General features: G+C 44.3%; 1 protein-coding gene across 5 annotated transcripts in view; it reads right to left on the minus strand.

Moving 5' to 3' along the window:
• Window positions 1–447: 447 nt before the first annotated feature.
• Window positions 448–19,016, minus strand: part of SECISBP2 (SECIS binding protein 2) — a 35,388-nt gene continuing 16,819 nt past the window's right edge. For 4 of the 5 annotated variants that reach the window (XM_019966632.2, XM_019966630.2, XM_019966628.2 and 1 more), the window contains 9 exons: window positions 18,344–18,433; window positions 16,922–17,054; window positions 9,030–9,196; window positions 8,190–8,337; window positions 7,097–7,220; window positions 6,273–6,493; window positions 2,520–2,674; window positions 2,003–2,195; window positions 448–1,334 (listed from right to left, as the gene is read on the minus strand). In XM_019966632.2, coding sequence (XP_019822191.2) covers window positions 1,231–1,334; window positions 2,003–2,195; window positions 2,520–2,674; window positions 6,273–6,493; window positions 7,097–7,220; window positions 8,190–8,337; window positions 9,030–9,196; window positions 16,922–17,054; window positions 18,344–18,433 — 1,335 coding nt within the window. In that variant the 3' untranslated portion in view covers window positions 448–1,230. The remainder of the gene's footprint in view (window positions 1,335–2,002; window positions 2,196–2,519; window positions 2,675–6,272; window positions 6,494–7,096; window positions 7,221–8,189; window positions 8,338–9,029; window positions 9,197–16,921; window positions 17,055–18,343; window positions 18,434–19,016) is intronic. The other variant, XM_019966629.2, reaches the window with a different exon arrangement.

The following is a 19,016-nucleotide window of genomic DNA, read 5'->3' on the forward strand; positions in this document are numbered from 1 at the left end:
CCGTGTCTCCTCCATCTCTTGCATTACAAGTACATTCTTTACCACTACGGTAAAGAATGCGGGACGCCCTTCCAACTCATTACTTCACACTATTTTGCTTCCCACAGGCCACTCACTCACAACAGTACATCTGCCATGACTGAATTCAACTAACAGCACTTGCAAAGCCCACAAGATACCTTGCTTGTGTGACAAATGCAAAGCAGTGAAAGTCTGATCCTGCCATTTCTCACGTGACCAGTTCGCCAGCAGGCTGGACCAAGGTGGGTCCAGCAACAGGATCTCTAAGGGCTGGAGACTTCACAGTCACCACCTTCGAGATCCAAGAGATAGGAGCGCAGCAAACCTCTTCCTGCTCGGTCCCCCTCAGTTTAAAGAAGAATGCCCCCCAAATACAGATCAGGATGTAGGAAGCGCTGATTAGACCAAGGTGACCAGAGTCTCCAGTGAAATTAAATAATCACTCTTTATTCAAAATAAATAAGCCCTCTTACTTACAGGATAATATGAAAGTAAACTTCTATCCTTCGGCCTCTAAGAAACCACATTCGCCATATGTTCATTTACAAAAGAAAGAAAATATTTGTAAATTATCAAAACTGAGATTTAGGAACTTCAAAATCATTTCTTTGAAAAATAAACAATAAAAGGAATATTCATGTCAAAAGGTCACAGGTTAGAGAACTGATTTTCCTTCTGAGGCTCATTTTAGCAGACCCTCCAAGTATCCCCAAATCTTCTGGCTAAAAAGCCATATCCTGAGAAAAGTATTCCCCGTACCCCACCCGCACGGCTTCTGCATGGCTGTGCGGGTCACCGGGACTGGGAACACGGGGTGGAACTACCCCGCCTTCCGAGCCACATCGCCTCAGCCCGCCGCTGCTTTCCACAAACCAACTTGGCTCAGCGGTCCTGCAATGGAGAGAGGTTCCACAGCAGCAGAGTACTCTGAGTACCACCTTGTCCAGCATTTTCCAGACTCATACTGTGCTCAGAGAGCTGAGGCTGCATCCCAAGGCTTTGTGAGAGGGTCTCCGCCAGCTTACCGAGTGCCCCTCCACAGGACTCGCAGCTCTTGGACAGTTACAAACACTGCTGGTTACTTCCCCAGTTGAACAGCCATATACAACACAAGTAAGTCAACGAAAAACTGAAGAAGAAAAAGGCCCCAAAGTCTTTCAACCCCCCACCCCCACCTCAAATACACAAACACACAGGAATGAACTCTTGTTATAAATTCAAGTTCATCATCTGAGAGGTTGAAGCCTCCAGCGATTCCTCCAGCTCCAGGCCACACCGACTGTACGCTTCCACATGGTTTCTCCAGACTTGAACTGGAAACAAGAAAGCACACCACTAACACACAGGCAGGGTCAGCCAGCGAAAGTGTTAGTCGTTCAGCTGTGTCCAACTCTTTTTGACCCCATGGACTGTAGCCCCCCAGGCTCCTGTGTCCATGGGGATTCTCCAGGCAAGAGTACTGGAGTGGGTTGCCATTTCCTTCTCCAGGGGATCTTCCCGACCCAGGGATCAAACCCAGGTCTCCTGCACTGCAGGGGGACTGTTTAGCGTCTGAGCCACCATAGTCAGGGAAGTCTCTTGGAAAGCAAGCAGCACACAGCCTGCCCAGCAAACTGGCTCCCTAAGTGGGGCCTGGAAAGGACTCAAGCAAAAATCCCCAACTGCAACCTCCCCCTCGCGAACAGGATCAAGCAGGTTGGTGCATGCCGGCCTTGACAACCACCCGCCAGGGATCCAGGTGTCTGCACAGCTGCCCTCTGGGTGCCATGTGACCCAAGGAAGCTCTGTCTGAGATACCCACTGACCAGCCCTCCCCTGCCACATCTGAGACCATCTCTTAAACAAGGGCTGGGGCTTAACAAGGCATTCTGCAGCTAGTTTTGCCACAGTAGCCATGCTGCTCTCCTGGGCACCCTGTTCAATCAGCATCAATGAAGACCTAGAGGACGATGGGCCCCAACTCCATTCCCCCAGCACTCACTGTAGTGTGGCTCCTCTTTTTCAGTGGGGGCCAAGGGGCTGTCCTCCACAGGGCAGCCGGGGCCCTGACTGGGCGGGCCAACAGGGGCGCAGGGCCCGAGCTCACCCGGCAGCTCCTGGCGCGCGTTCTCCAGCATAGTCCTATAGGCCTGCCGGGCTGCCATCGTCAGCTCCACCATCTTGTGGAACTGGTCCTTGAGCAGAAACCAGAGTACAAGTGAGGTCACCTGCAAACTGGCAAAGGCACCCTCAACAGGGAAAGAGGGGTGGATGCCCGCCTATGTACCAGGGGTGTTGCCCTCAGGCCTTCCTGAGGCTCCTCTGTGACACCAGTGAGCCCAGAGCGAAACTGGAATCACACTTCTGGGTTTTTAAGGAAACCAGGCCACCGAGGTTACCGCTTTCAAGACTGGGGCCCCTGGAGCTCAGGGCTACTCTGCCAGTTAAGTGCAGACAACCACCGTCCCCCCTGACTCCCTCCCAGGGCAAGACAGGCCAGCACCCCCTCCCCGCCTCACCTGGGCCCCATCGTAGCTGAAGATGCCCACCACACTGACGGGGACAGCCTTGTTCAGGCTGCGCCCCAGAGCTTTGCGGTTGAGAGCAAACACAAAGGGGATGTTCTGGTCACAGGCGTAGTCAATGATGGTGTGCAGGGTGTCGTCTAGCCCACCTGCTCGGAAGACAAGGGAAATGACAAGGGAGGCATCCCAGGAGCGCACTGGCAACACTGGCTGCCAGAGCTTTTCCCGATGGAGGCTGATACTCCCGGCTACTTCCTCACTCAAGCCAGTGCCCCAGGCCAGGTTTCACCAGGAAAGCCAGTCGCTGTGGTGGAAGCACACTGTTACTCTTGGCCACATGGAAGAAATCAACTGTTCGAGACACTTCTAAAGCAATAAATCAGTATAAAATACGTCCACATCAAGCCAGCAGCTGGCGCTGTGTGAAACGGGACAAGAAAGCCTTAGCCATGTTTGCTGAATACCGTGTGCCAGTCTGGGTCTAATGGCCTTGGGTGGATTGGCTCCTATATCCTCACAAAACCCTAAGAGGGGAGGTGGTACCCACTTAAAAAGATGGAAACCCGGAGCCCAGGGAGGTCCCTGAGTGATCCTACCCGGCCTCCCAGTGAGATGCAGCCTGGCAGGAGGAGGGTGGGGAGGGGAGGGGTGGCACTACAGGCAGAGAGGGTGAAGAAGCTGTGTGTGAGTGATGCTCATACAGAGTCGGAAACCAGCAACACCGACAAGCTGTTACCAACAAGAGAATCACATCTGGGCACCTGTGCGTAAGTAACACAGAAACCACCCATATACGTGCAAACATCAGCCAGCTAGAACGCTGAATTCCGGGAGAGGTCATTCCACGTACAAGTGCAACCAGAGGCTACAACAGGTGAGGATAAATGTAGCAAGAAGTGTGAGTGATTTACAAAGCAGCCTCAACATGCCAGTCAAACACAAAAGAAAATCTAAGCCAATGGCATCTGATGGAACGAACCAATATGATCATATGTCAATGCTATGTTAACCTCAAACTTTTTATACTGTAACTTACTCTAAGTGGGACTTTTTTTGAGAAATACAAAAAACACAAAATGAGAATGGCCTTTTGAAAAAGGAAATTAATGTCAGGCCAGCATTTCCAGATATTAAGGCTTGCTACAGAACTGTAAGAATATAAATTATGGGATACAGGGTGACAGAATGAAGGCCCAGAAATCACCCGAATGTGTGGCACTTAAGCAGGCTGGCAAGAGTCCCCTGAAGCACAGAAGGTGCAAAGAGACAACCTCTGCAAAAATCCATCTCAGACTGAAATGCATTCTACCTAAATAAATAAAAATGAAAACATAGAAGAACAAGGAAAAAAACTGAATTAAAAAAAAAAATTAATAACCCTGGAGTAAGAAGGTTGAAGAATAACATAAAACCTAGATGCAATAAAAACAAGAATAAAAAATATCAACATATACACACCCAATCTCTGAATGGCCAAAGAGGCTTAAAGAAAAACAGGCACTTGACAAACTGGAAAAACATTTACAATTCTTAACCAAAGTGGCTTTATTATTAAAAAAAAAAAAAAAGTATATGTGAACATAGAAGACTGACATCCTGAAAGACAAATGGGCAAATAATCAACAATTCACAGAAAATGCCAAGCCCTTAAACAAGTGGAAAGATGCTCAGCCTTGCCTCACAAGAAAATGCTAACAGAATCACCGGAAGACCGGGGGAGGCTGAGAGGAAGCGGCATGCCCGCCTGTGGGGGCTGCAGTGTGCCCTAGAGGCAGTGTGGCCCCACCCCGGGTCCTCTGCAAACTGACCACTTCCTAAGGGAACACACAACATCTACAGGAGAAAGAAAAAATCTCCTAAGATCTCTTATCACCTGGTACCTAATTACATATGATTACCTAATTTTCTTTCAAAAGAACAACTTCTCAAATGCACACCCATCCTTGGATATGCAGATGGTATCACTCTAATGGCAGAAAGCAAAAAGGAACTAAAGAGCCTCTTGATGAGGGTGAGTAAAACAGCTGGCTTAAAACTCAACATTCAGAAAACTAAGATCATGGCATCCGGGCCCATCACTTCATGGTAAATAAATGAATGGGATGGACGACAGTGCAGGAGACCCAGCACCCGAGCAACACAGTTCTAGGGGGAGCCGAGAGAGGACCAACAGGAGGGAGATTCAGAGCACAAACCCTGCAGCGTGTCCCAGGACTGAGCACTGCCTGTAAGCCGTCCCACCTCTCAGAACCCTGGGCACAGGCAAGTTCCCACAAGCTTCTAGAGAGCAGGGAGAAAAGAAACAAAGGTCAGAAATTGGAAAGACTGGATTTCAAGCACCATCTTCTAGATGTCCCATTTTTTCTCATGCCACTAACGGGGGGATGCACACGCCCCAAGACAAGGGAGTATGTGAGAGCCAACAAACACCACAGCCCACCGGAAGACACATCCCCAGGATGACAGCTGCATGGGAGGCACAGAGCTAGAACGGCCCCAGAGGAGGAGCTGCAGAATGCCTGAAGCACCCACTACTTTGAGGGGGGGGGAGGGGAGGCAACTGGCTGAGAGCTTGAGGGGTGATTCGTGTGAAGCCCAGCGTCTGCCATGGGATTGTGGTCGGGACACCGCCAGCATACAACCAAAGGGACGAACCTGAGAGCCCTTTCCAACGGCAGGGACGGGATCTGCCTCCAGCTAGGATGGGGATGAGTCCATGGGGCTGGCCATGAGCAGGTACAGCTGCTGCCCAAGGGCCCCTGGATGCTGCAGACAAGTCAGGAAACCTCAAGTGTTCAGACTGGGAACAGCAACGGGAAAGATTCAGCACTGGGATCTGGACTGGTTCCCTGAAAGCACTGTTCCAGCCAAGTGGAACTCTACCCCATGGGAGAGAGCAATGGGACCAGAGGAGGAGTCTGAATGTTGAGACTAAGATGGAGGACCAGCGTCTGAGTGACGGCATCCTGCTCCTAACAGCCCCTCTACTGCGCATCCCAAGGAGGACACAAAGTGGGTCAGCTGAGGGCCAGGGAGATGTCAGACATCCGTCTGTCGGTCACCTCACCCAGCACATCACGTGCTGAAAAAGAGAACCAACCTTCCAGCATCAGTAAGATGGCCAAGGGCTTGGACAAACCCACACTTTCAATAAGTGAACAGACGAGTTAGTCACACACTGAGGAAAAGCCCAATGCAGAGACTGCCTAGCTGCCAGTCACGAAATCCCTGCGATATGAGGGACCACGCCCTCAAGCTCTGAGGAAAGGAGCACGGCACCTGGCCCGCTGCACGAGGTGACACACCCTCTCTGGTCTGCATGGGCCAGCCTGAGCCATGTTGTGAAGACCACAGGGGCCCAGCTGCTCAGAGTGATCACTTGGTGAGCCAACGAACTTTGGAAACAATTATGTAAAACAGCCAGCCAGTGGGGATTTGTTGTATGATTCAGGGAGCTCAACCTGGTGCTCTGTGACAACCTAGACTGGTGGGATGGTTTGGGGTGGGAGGTGGAAGGAGGTTCAAGATGGGGGGACATAGGTATACCTATGGCTGATTCATGCTGATGTGTGACACAAAACTGTAAAGCAATTATCCTCCAATTAAAAATAAATTAAAAAAAACTCAACTAAAAGAAAATGAAGCAAACTGCACTTCCAAGGTCCCCAACCCAAGTGGCTGATGGTGTGGCGGCCAGAGGGCATGTACTGCAGGAGCCACACACCAGGGACCAAACGGTACCCTTACCTTTCGACTGTATCTTCTCACAGTTTGGAGAGATGATGATGCATTTCAACTTTCTGAGCTTCAGGTGTTTGAGGACTTCCCTCAGCCCCAGCACAAGTCGGCGTTTGGCCTTAGCCTTGACTGGATCTTTCTGGTACATACGATCTTGAAAACGAACCAGCTCTTTCAGCAGGTCCGTAACACAGGCGTCAACTTCTTTACTGAGCATTTGGCTGCAGTAACTGAAAGGAACATTAGACACAGTCACCTTTCCTCTGGCTGTGACAGTCTGGCATGCTGCTCCCGGGATGTGGGCAGTTCAGCTCCTCTCAAGAAATCATGCTTTGGTTCCTGACTGACAGAATTTTAGAAAAGATATGGATGGAGGCATCCTCCCCACCCCCAACCACAAGGGACAAAGACTTCTGGGCCCCACATCCTCCGGGCAGCCACTCCCAGGCACCTCTCCTCGTGAAGACAAACATCTGCAGTCTACCCTGAAGAAAAGTGGGAGGGAAAGAGGTGGAGCACCCTAAGAAATTACACACAGAAAGGGACCTCAGATCATGAGCTGTCACCTTACTACCCGTTACCAATCACAAAAGTGGATTCAAGGGCACCTCTGGGATCACGAAATGAGGACAGAGACCTCTCGTGAGCAGATTAGGTAGCCCTGGCATGTGTTAAGACCAGGTCCTAGCCACCTTCCACCAGGACACAACACCATGGCCCAGCCTGGCCGCTTTACTGTGCTGAGCATGGCGGGCAAAGAACTCGAGGCCCAAGATCAGAGTGAGCACAGCACCCCAGGTCCCACAGTGAGCCCAATGCCCCAGCTCACTCACTCCCTGAACCGCCGGCTGTGGATCTTGGGGCAGGCCTCTGTCTCTTTCTGGGGCTCAGCTCCCGGCTGCTCCTCTGACTTGCTCTCCACCACAGGAACACAGGACACAGACTCTTTCATTTCCCCTGGAGTTTCAGAGAAGAAGTTACAGCAGGGCCCCCGCAGGGCTCGGTGCACAGACTGAGGGGCCTGGGGCAGGAAATGCGACAGCGCCTCCACAAAAGTGTCGCCAGAGCACCCAGACTCAGCAGCTGGCCTCTCCGCCACCCATAGGTGCAGCTCATAAAACCCTGGGCAGCCTGTGTGGCAGGGGCCTCTAGGCTGGATGGCAATGGACTTAAGCTGGAGATGCATCAGAGGGAAATGCCAGCAGGAGGTGTGCTCGCACTTCTTACATACACCCCAAGCTGCCACAGCATCTCTGCTTCTAACGGAGCCCATGCGGCAACTCCCACAACACCCACGTGCCACCTGGCATGTTTGTACACCTGAATGCTATGCCGCACTGACAATCAGGAACTACTTTTATAGGCCACAGACATACTGCCGGGCAGAACAACACATAAGATTGCACTGGAATGAAGCCTGAAAGCTCATGTGTGAACTGCAGACAGGGGTGAGGCCTTGGACCAGAATCATGGGGACTTGGGGGCCATTCTGCTTCTGAACTGGGTATGATCTGTGTACTGCTCTGAGAGGATAATTCAATAAGGAGCTTACTTAACCCATTTTTTGGAACGACACCATGTCTCACACACTTGTGGGCAAGCAGCTTTGCAGTTAATGGTGTTAATTCTCATGGCCATTTCAAACTGCAAGGACTATCGACTATCACACATATCAGGCTCAGGGGCTTCACCCCTTTATCTGTCACAGCCCCAAAAAGCAGAGGCACCAGAAGCTCCACTTGTTCACAGAGAGGTCCTCTTACTGTCAAGTTAGGACACTGAAAAACATCTGCATTCCCAAGGCCCAAGGCCCACTTGCTTTTACCACACAGGGACCGGGGCTGGGCAAAGGCCAGACAATTGGCTGTGTACATGGTTACTCTTGCTGAGGGATTCTTTAAGAAGCAAACCAATGGAACTCAATACCTAACATGTCAGGTGGCCTGAGGACCTGGTCGTCACCGCCACTCTCTTCATCTTGCACATCCTGCACATCGTCACTGGGAAAAGCTGGGCTCAGAGCATTTTCTTGGAGACGCTGCTGCTTTCTCTCTTGCCGTTCTTTCAAAATAATCTTTAAAGTTAAATAAACGACTGAAACACCTAAACACTCACATCTGAAAATAAGCTCTTCTGTGAAATAAGCCATCCACATTCAGCTGGCTGACACTGTACCTGTTTGTGCCCTTACTCCCCCCGCCGCCTGCCCCCTCCCTGTGGGCAGCCCAATCCTCTCACCCATGGCCCAGCAACAGCAGGCTCCCCTGGGGAAACAGAGCAGTGCACATGAGACCTGGGCTCTGATGCAACGGTGCAGCTCAATCTGACCCCAGGCAAGACACACCTTCCTCCATCTGAGACTCACCATACCCCACAGGCTGCTTTGAGAGTTAAATCAAAGACATGTGGCAGGAAGTGTCCAATATTTACCAAATCAGAGCATCAGACACAACGCCTCGGGGTAGGATGAGGGTAAAAAATGTAAATGAGAACAGATTCCCCCCATTTCTGGATTTCTGTCCATGTCACTCCAAAGTATGAAATGAATAAATAAGGCCTCCCTCTCCAGCAGCTGAGGTGCTCTGCACACCATGAGAGGAGAGCGAGGGATCATCTTTCAGAGAATCATGCATGCATCTTGATTAAGAGCAGGTTCAAATGAGAGTAAATGTTAAAAATCTAAAAACCTAAGAGTTGAAAGAAGTAGAATGGATACAGCAGTCTACAAGTTTACTCACGCCCGATTTCAAACAAAACGCCACACACCTTCTTCAGTGGGGTTGGTTTCTTGGCCTTGGGGACCTCTCTCTGCTTCCCTTTCTTCATCATGGGGGAGGTGGAGTCTAACGGGTTGTGCGGGGTCTTCACCTGGGCAAGGCGGTGGCCCTTCTTCCCTGACATGGAGTCTTTGGAGAGGACGGGCACTGCCCCAACTGCAACACAGTAGGGACACACAACTCAGGCTGCCACCCACCACTTGCCAGGCTCCAGAGGCAGGCTAGCTGCAGATCTGTCTCAGGGGCTCCCTGTGCCACCCACTCATCCCCACATCCTTCCTCGTCCCCATCAAACTGTCCCTGAGGGAACCAGCTTCCTATCCCCATAATCAAACCTCCTACATTTTCCAGCTAAGTCTGATGATGTGTTTGGGTCTCATTTTTTGATGAAGAGCTTTTCCAGGTAGCTTGCCCATTTTACTCTACCATTTTCAGCTTACCTTGCCTTTGCAGAAGTTGGCCACTGGCTTCCTTCTACCTCAAGTATATATATGTATACCTTCTACCTTATTATCTTAAAAGGCCCTTTAAGATTCTAGCAATATTTCAAGTTGATTCTCTTGAGTTTTCTAGACATATGTTCCTAAATTCCCTGCAGAGAGTAAATACATGATCACGATCACTGCTCCGAACACTTCCACTGCACACTATGGTTCTGCTCTACTTCCCATCTTGTTCCTGTTCCAAGGGAATAGTTAATTTGTGCCTACTTTCCCCCAACTTTTTAATTAGGAAAACTTCTAAACACACACCAAATAAAAGAGAATGTATAACAACAAACCCATGTACTTATTGTCCGGCTTCAACTACCGTCAGTATGTTTCCAAATATATTTTACCCACCCTCCTTAATTTTGGTACATGTTTTTAAACTATTGCATAGACACAGGAGTGACTCCTGGAAAAGCGACCCAAAAACAAAAACTACTAAGCAGAGACATCAGCAATCACACACTGTGGGGAAAGCAGCCACCAGACTCAGACCAGGCATTTCCTTACACAAAACAAAAACCACCCATCACAACTACTACTTTCAGAAGGAAAATATAAAATACCAGTTGCTACAATGTATTAACTAAAAGTCAGTATTCAACAAAAAATTGTGAAACTTTCAAAGAAACAAGAAAGTATAACCCACCCTAAAGAAAAAAGGAAGTTAACAGAAACTGTCTTTGAGTGCCCCCAGCTGACCAAGAAATGAAGGCAAGTGTGAGACTAGATAATAAACCCAGAATTTCAATAAATACAAATAATAAAGGAGAGAGGCTCAACAGAAGATTGGAGATGGTAAAAAAATCAATGAACTTGAAAATAAATCAACAGAAACCATTCAATTTAAAGAAAAGATTTTAAAAGAGCCTCCAGAGACCTGTGGGGCAACAATAAATATACTAGTATATATATAATGTGAGTGCCAGGAGAGGAAAGAGAAAAGAAAATATTTTGAAGAAATAATAACCCCAAACTTCCCAAATTCAATGAATATTTCAATTGACAAACTCAAAATAGGATAAATATTACTCAACCAAAGGTAGGACGTATACAGAGATTCCTACATAGACACATCATAGTCAAACTGCTCAAGGTCAAAACAAAAACAGCAAGGGAAAAACAACTCATCACAGAAAGTGCAACAACAAGACAAGTAATATCTGACATCTCACTGGCAACAATGGAAGCAGGAGGGCAATGGAATGACATTCAAGGTGAGGGGGAAAACCTGTCAATCAAGAATTCAATATCCAGTGAAACTATCCTTCAAAAAATGAATCTAAAATATAAATGTTTCTCACATGAAAAGATGCTCAACATCACTCATTATCAGAGAAATGCAAATCAAAACCACTATGAGGTACCATTTCACACCAGTCAGAATGGCTGCGATCCAAAAGTCTACAAATAATAAATGCTGGAGAGGGTGTGGAGAAAAGGGAACCCTTTTACACTGTTGGTGGGAATGCAAACTAGTACAGCCACTATGGAGAACAGTGTGGAGATTCCTTAAAAAACTGGAAATAGAACTGCCTTATGATCCAGCAACCCCACTGCTGGGCATACACACTGAGGAAACCAGAAGGGAAAGAGACACGTGTACCCCAATGTTCATCGCAGCACTGTTTATAATAGCCAAGACATGGAAGCAACCTAGATGTCCATCAGCAGATGAATGGATAAGAAAGCTGTGGTACATATATACAATGGAGTATTACTCAGCCATTAAAAAGAATACATTTGAATCAGTTCTGATGAGGTGGATGAAACTGGAGCCTATTATACAGAGTGAAGTAAGCCAGAAGGAAAAACATAAATACAGTATACTAACGCATATATATGGAATTTAGAAAGATGGTAACAATAACCCGGTGTACGAGACAGCAAAAGAGACACTGATGTATAGAACAGTCTTATGGACTCTGTGGGAGAGGGAGAGGGTGGGAAGAATTGGGAGAATGGCAATGAAACATGTAAAATATCATGTAGGAAACGAGTTGCCAGTCCAGGTTCGATGCATGATGCTGGATGCTTGGGGCTGGTGCACTGGGACGGTCCAGAAGGATGGTATGGGGAGGGAGGAGGGAGGAGGGTTCGGGATGGGGAACACATGTATACCTGTGGCGGATTCATTTTGATATTTGGCAAAACTAATACAATTATGTAAAGTTTAAAAATAAAATAAATTAGAGGGAAAAAAAATAAAAAAAAAAATAAATAAATAAATTAATTAATTTTAATTAGGAAAAAAAAAAATAAATAAATAAAATATAAATGTTTCTAGGTGAACAAGGACTGAATTTGTTGCTTTTATTTATTTATAAGCAACTACTTACTTTCTTACTTTTAAGAAAATTAATTTTTTTAAGTAAAAGAAAAAAAATCAAAGGAATCAAAATGGTACTACATATTTATTTAACATAAATGAAAACAGTTAAAGAGGAACAGAGGAATAAATTAAGACATGAAAGAATCAGAAAAAAAAAATAGTAACAGCAGTAAATCCAACCACAGTAACAACAGCATTAAACATGAATGAACAAAGCACCCCACTCAACAAGGAAGAGATTTTTAGCCTGGATTAAACAGAAAGCTCCGACTATAAGCTGTCTACCAGAAATACATCTTAAAGACACTGGTAGGTGGCCAAGGTTACTCTGCCCTATGCTGCTGGTAAAAGCATTCACCTCCTCATTAATCTGATCAGCCAGTTGGGAAGGCCAAACATGGGCTCCAGAATAGATACAAGTCACCAAAGGCCTTTAAGCTGTGTTCTGGCAAGAAAGCCCCTTCTAGGAGTATTTGGTACTGGCTAATCTAAAAATAAAGAGAAACTCTGAATTCCTCTTGACTAATTTTTACTTTTTCTGGTAAGAATGGTTCCATTACTGATGTCAAAAAGAAAGATGATGGACATGTCAGTATCTGGGCATTACTGGGATCTGTGGCCAAAACATCCTTTCAATACTACCAAAATCCAACAACCCAATAACCAACCTTACAATCTAACAAGCTACTTAAAAATATCATCTGACTGAGGGCCCCTACTTCTTGCCAAATTATCTCAGACTTCATATACAATTCCATCTAAAAGGTCCAACTTGAATCTAGCTGCAAAAAAGCCACCTTATATAGCCTCAGAGGTAGTTCCCTCACTTTTCTTGCTTTTACCTTTGGCTGGAGGTCTAGAACATTCAGTTAGTAGCTCACATGCTTCCCTGCAGGCTCCTCAAGAAGCTACATTTTTCAGAATCAGAGGTTGGCCAAGCACTTTCCTGACTTTTCTGGAAAGGTCACTGCAGACCTTTCCCAAACAGACACTGAGCAAAGTAACTTTGAAGGAGGAATACCTAAGAAGGCAGTGATCCTAAGCTTTGATACATTTAAGAATTATTCATACATGTGATATATGATCCTGAAATGAAAAAAATCACCAAAATCATTGAGAAAAAAATTTAAATACAGACTGGATACAAGATGCTAACAAAAAAATAATCTTTATTATTATTATAAGGGAGAATGGCAGAATAAATCAATTAAAAATAAAATCACCATCAATTAGAGATACTGACTGATGTATTTACAGGTTAAATGACATGATGTCTACAAGTACTTCAGGGGAAAATAACAGAGTTCCAGATTCAACGGGACTGGCAAAATGTTGGTAACTGATGGAGCTGGGTAATGGGCATATGGTGGCAGTCTTCATCATATTCTACTTTTGACTATGTTTTAAATGTTCCACCACAAAAAGTGAAAAACAGGACAAAACAAAACCAAAAGTCCCACTGTGTGCTTGTTAAAAAACACCTATTGCCCATCCCATCCCCAGTGGTTCTAAGTGTACCACATCAGAGGTGTTCCCAGAACCTGCATTTTCAGCTTGCTCCCAGTAGGGCCATTGCTGGCAGTCCTGGGGATACTGCATGAAAAAGAAATACTGGGTTCAGGGACACGTTGTCAACTGGTGCCTCAGCCACTGTATACTTGGACTAAATTAACTGCACTCACACATTTTAAATTTGTACTCTGGGCTTTTAATTAAGGTCACTATGAAACTAAGACTTACTTCTGCTATACCTATGAGAAGGCTATTTAGGAAACTTCTGACTATACCATTCAGCAGCCCATATAAAATAATCCATATGAGAAACAGCATTTAGAATTTTTGGCTTCAAAAAACTCCCACCTCCACCAACAAACTAAGATTTCATTTATATTAAGTTCTAGAACAGGAAAAAACAGTGTATGGCAGGAAAAGAAAAATCAGAACCTTGGCTGCCTTCAAGTAGCAGCAGGGACTGATTGGGATGCGAAGGGGCAGGAATTTCAAAGGTGATGATGATGTTCTACACAGCCAGAAGCTTGGGTTACAAAGTTATGTATTTGCCAGAACTCTTAAAATGATACATTTAAGATCTGTGCATGTCATTAAATGCATATTTTGCCACCAAAGGAAAATAGGAATCACAAATACTGAACTCTATTAATGATACGCATGCTTGGGGGTAAAATATACTGATGTCTGCAAGTTACTTTGAAATGCAGCAAAAACAAAATACAAATAAATTGATATTGGATAAACTGATGGATAGATTGGGATCAGCAAACTTCCTTAAAGGGCCAGAAAGTAAATATTTCAAGCTAATGAGCAGACGTGTATTTCAACACTCAAATGCCATTCTAGTTCAAAAGCAGCCACAGGTAATACTTAAATAAATGTGTGCTGGCTGTGTTCTAATAGAACTTTCAAGTATCCGGTTGCTTCCCAGGTGGTGTGGTGGTAAAGGATCCATCTGCCGACGCAGGGGGCACAAGAGACATGGGTTTGACCCCTGAGTCGGGAACATCCCCTGAAGTAGGAAATGGCAATTCGATCCAGTATTCTTGCCTGGAAAATCCCATGGACAGAGGAGCCTGGTGAGCTTACAGTGCACACACACACACATACTCTTTGTATGTGTGCAAAGAGTGAGACACAACTGAGCACACATACACACTCACAGCCAGCAGGATATAGTTGGCTGACCTCTGGAAAAGTTATGTGACTGAGGAAAATTAGGAACAACTGTACAATCTAGGTGGTGAGTTCATGGGTATTCACTGCATGATTTTATTCAGCTTTTCCAGATGCTTGAAAATTTTTGGAAAAAACAAAAATATTATATTTCCCTTCCCTTGAGGAAACAAATTATGTTTATCCTTTCTAGGATTGATGCCATAATAAAATTATCACCAGAAGGAGGGGTTTATAAGTAAAATTACATGATGAATTGCTTTAAAATGCTTCAGGGGAAAAAAAAAAGTAAACTTCATCATTTCCATGGATCCTATTTTTCACTTTTAAATCACCTCAGAGGGAAACATATCTACAAGACTATGGTGGCAAATGAGCATTATTTCTTTGTATGACATATTACCAATTTTAACTGTCTTGGCTCTCAGGCATGATTCAGAGAAAATGACTACATCACTAGGGAGTTAACACTGCCACCTGCTGTGTTCCCATGGACAAGCAGGTAATTCATTTCTACCAAATGCAGCAAAAATAAAATACAACCTGCACAGGGCACTTATAAGATTTTCACCAGGTCATCACATCAAGTGGAAAACCCATCTTTTAATAAGATCTATTTCTTAAAACCATCACATTTAATTAAGTTTAGAATTTTTGTGGTAAAATACATATGCTGCTGCTGCTGCTAAGTTGCTTCAGTCGTGTCCGACTCTGTGCAACCCCATAAGACGGCAGCCCACCAGGCTCTGCCGTCCCCGGGATTCTCCAGGCAAGAACACTAGAGTGAGTTGCCATTTCCTTCTCCAAAATACATATAAAACCCACTATTTTAACCATTCTTCACTTCACAATTCAGTGGCATCAACACGTTCAAAATATTGTTGCAACCATCACCACTACCCATTTCCAAAGCTTTTTCATGCCCCGAAAGAAAAATCTGTCCCCATTAAACAGTAACTCCTTATTCCCTACTCGCCTCAGCCCCTGGTAAGCTCTAATCTACATTCTTTCTATGATAGAATTTCCTGCCTTTTTAAGGTCGAGTATTCCATTATATGTATATACCACCTTCTGTTTACCCATTCATTTGTTGATACATACTTGGGCTGCTTACACCTTTGGACTACTACAAATAATGCTGCTATGAACACTGGTGTACAAGTAACTGACTGGGTTTCTGTTTTTAATTCTTTCGGATTCATTCAGACGAGTGCACCTGCTAGGTCATGTGACAACTCTACTTAGCGTTATAGAATCACCAAACTGTTTTCCAAGTACACCATTTAATGTTTTCATCAGCAACAGTTCCAATTTCTCCAAATCCCCACCAACACTTGTTATTTTCCACATTTCTGATTAGTTATCATAGTAAGTTTGAAGAATTACCTCCATGTAGTTTTAACTTGTATTTCTCTAATGACTAATGGTGTTGAGCATCTTGTCGTGTGTTACTGGCCATATGCATATCTTCTAATGGGGAAACGTCTTTCAAGAGCTTTGCCCATTTTGTAATAAGAGTTACTGAACTGTAGGAATTCTTATATATTTGTATATTAAATGCTTATAAAATACATGATTTTTATTTTCTCCCATGCTGCAAGCTGTTTACTCACTGTCTTGATAACATCATTTGGTACACAAGTTTTTAATTTGTATGAAATCCAATTTACCTATTTTTGCTTTTGTTGTTTGTGCTTTTGGAGTCCTTTCTGAAACTTCATCATCTAATCCAAGGTCATGAAGATTTATCCTGTTTTATTTATTCTAACAGTTTCAAGGTTTTAGCTCATATTTAAAATGTGATCCATTTTGAGTTAATTTTTGTATATGGTATGAGGTTAACACTACTACTTTATTGTTTTAGCATGGGGAAATGCTAAAACAGTTGTCCCAGTACCATTTTTTAAGTGATTGTTCTTTGTCCTTCTAATAAACTCAACACTCCTAATCAAAAATTCACTGGCCACAGATATGTGTGTTTATTTCTGGATTCTCAATTCTATTCCACTGGTCTACATCTATCCTAATTCCAGCACTACACTATTTTGATTATATTATCAATAACTTTTGATTGGGCTTCCCCGGTGGCTCAGATGGTAAAGAATCCACCTGCAATGCGGGAGACCTGGGTTCGATCCCTGGGTTGGGAAGATCCCCTGGAGAAGGCAACAGCTACCCACTCCAGTATTCTGGCCTGAAGAATTCCACGGACAGAGGAGCCTGGCAGGCTATATAGTCCATGGGGCTGCAAAGAGTTGGACACAACTAAGCGACTTTCACTCGCTCAACTTTTGATTACAAGAGAAGACTGTCACAAAATAGTTTCCTGAAAAAGACGTCAATCATTTGTCTGAAATGAACAAGCTCTCTTACCTGAGAACACCACTGGTTTGGAGGACTGCTTTGCATTCGGGGAGTGCTGCTTCTTTTCCAGTGCGGTTAGCATTCCTCCCAAATCCAACTGTACTGGAATCTGGCTTTTCTTTCTACTACTTTTAAAATTATTCTAAAAAGTTAAAAATCAGAAGTTTACTCATAATACTTTATTTTACAAACTGTACTTTTCATTTTATAACAAAAAGCCATGTAATTAAGGATAAAAAAAGACAGATACAGAGACTATAAAAATCTTGACATTAAAAGTAATTAAAGAAAAGACCCATCAATTCCAAATTATCTGCCAATATTACCATTGAGGTTGCTTATTTCCTTCTTCTCCTTTCATAACACTGGTTTAATTAAACCACTGATATTTCTGTTTGCATCTCCATTATGAATAAATAACAGCATACATCTACAGATAAGGAACAAAGGCTGGAATAAAGTCCCTGGCTACAAAGTCTGTGTGAGGCTAGCTGGTTAGTACCTTTTGGTTAGTACCTTATTAGCACCTTTTGCTCTCCAATTGCCTAAGTGAGCAAAACTATCATGAAATCATGGGGGCACAGCAAAAAATGTACACAGTCCAAAGTATTAAATTTAGGCACAAAGTCAGATATACTCTAAATAAGTGTTATTTCTGAAACAGCTGTGACACGGGTTTTGAGACTATATAAAGGCTGTATGGGCATGTTGTCTCTTGTGCTTTGGTGCCTCCACTCCTGCCCTCCAGCCACTCTTCTCTTCCCTAATGCCAAAGTCACACTGGGTGAGGACTCACAGCAAGAGGGGAATGCTAAGCACAGCACCGGCACCTAGAGACCTCTGCAGGGATGGAAGATGGCCAAATTACAACACAGGAATGCAAAGTTACAGGGTTAAGAATCTTACTCTTCATAAATGTGAAAATAACCACCCCACTTTGAAAGACAAAAGGACAATGAAAATGCCCAAAGTACACAAGTTCCCCATCTAGATTATGAACTACAAACTCATTCCTGAATCCACAGTGGGGCTGAGGTACACGGAGATTCATCTCTTTCTCTGATCCTGACTACTTGACTATGCTTCTGTCAGATATAACTGCCTCACAAAAGGAGTCTTCTATTTCCTGAATACACTAAGTTAATGTTTTTTCTTCAAATCAAACTTAGATAAGCAGTATGTGTTCCCCTCTTTTCTGATATAGCAGTAGCAGTTACCAATCATCTAATTTCGAAAGTGACAAAGCAGTTCTGGCTTAAGAGCAAATTTGTTTCAATACACTGGATATGGCTCCCCAATGAAGAAATGAATCAAAACAAAACCACCTGGTGCCCATAAAGGAAGAAGTCTGGAAAGGAGGCTTTCTTTAGAGTTTTAGTTTAGCAAGAAAAGTTAAGCCTAAAGCAATTGTGGTTTCAATCTAAAAATTACCTGTGGCTGCTGTTTAGACTGAAATTTCGGTGACTCTACTCTGTCTCTTCTTTCAGATGCAACTGCCAGATTGGGAAATTCCTCGGCATCCTAAGTAAACCACATACCCTTTAGCTCTTCACATATCACAAGAATCAAATAAGCCCAACTACAGTCTTTTCTTCGCTTGTATTTTCTTTCCATAAAAATCTCCTATAGAAGTGCTCAAAGGTATTATTAAAAAAAAAAAAAAAAACTAATTTATTTCACTTTTAGAACAAACTTAAAGACTGCAGTTTGAATGCCCCTGCCCCCAAAGAGTGCAGGGCCTCAAGGATGGGTTCACCAAGCAGTCTACGAACTGCCTCTAACCATCCTGACACAAGAGTATTCAAGCACCATCCTTCAACTATGTTTTCTTTGGGGAAACCATCAACTTGGACACAGGAGATTTAAGCATCCTGTCCTGTGTGCTGATCCTAGGCTAGAAAAAATAAACAAGTCTCTAAACAATATTTAAATCATTTAAAAATGTTTTACGTACTTTTGTCAATATTTTAGGCACCCTGGAGAAATTATGTGAAAAATGAGGGACGGAAACATGAATTATTTGTTGGCCCAAACAATAATGCTCTAATGCAGTCGCAGGTTTTCAAACAGGCAATCCCATTATTCTCAAGGAAATGTTTCAAAA

This window comes from Bos indicus, chromosome 8, assembly GCF_029378745.1.
Source record: "Bos indicus isolate NIAB-ARS_2022 breed Sahiwal x Tharparkar chromosome 8, NIAB-ARS_B.indTharparkar_mat_pri_1.0, whole genome shotgun sequence".
Taxonomy (NCBI): Eukaryota; Metazoa; Chordata; class Mammalia; order Artiodactyla; family Bovidae; genus Bos; species Bos indicus.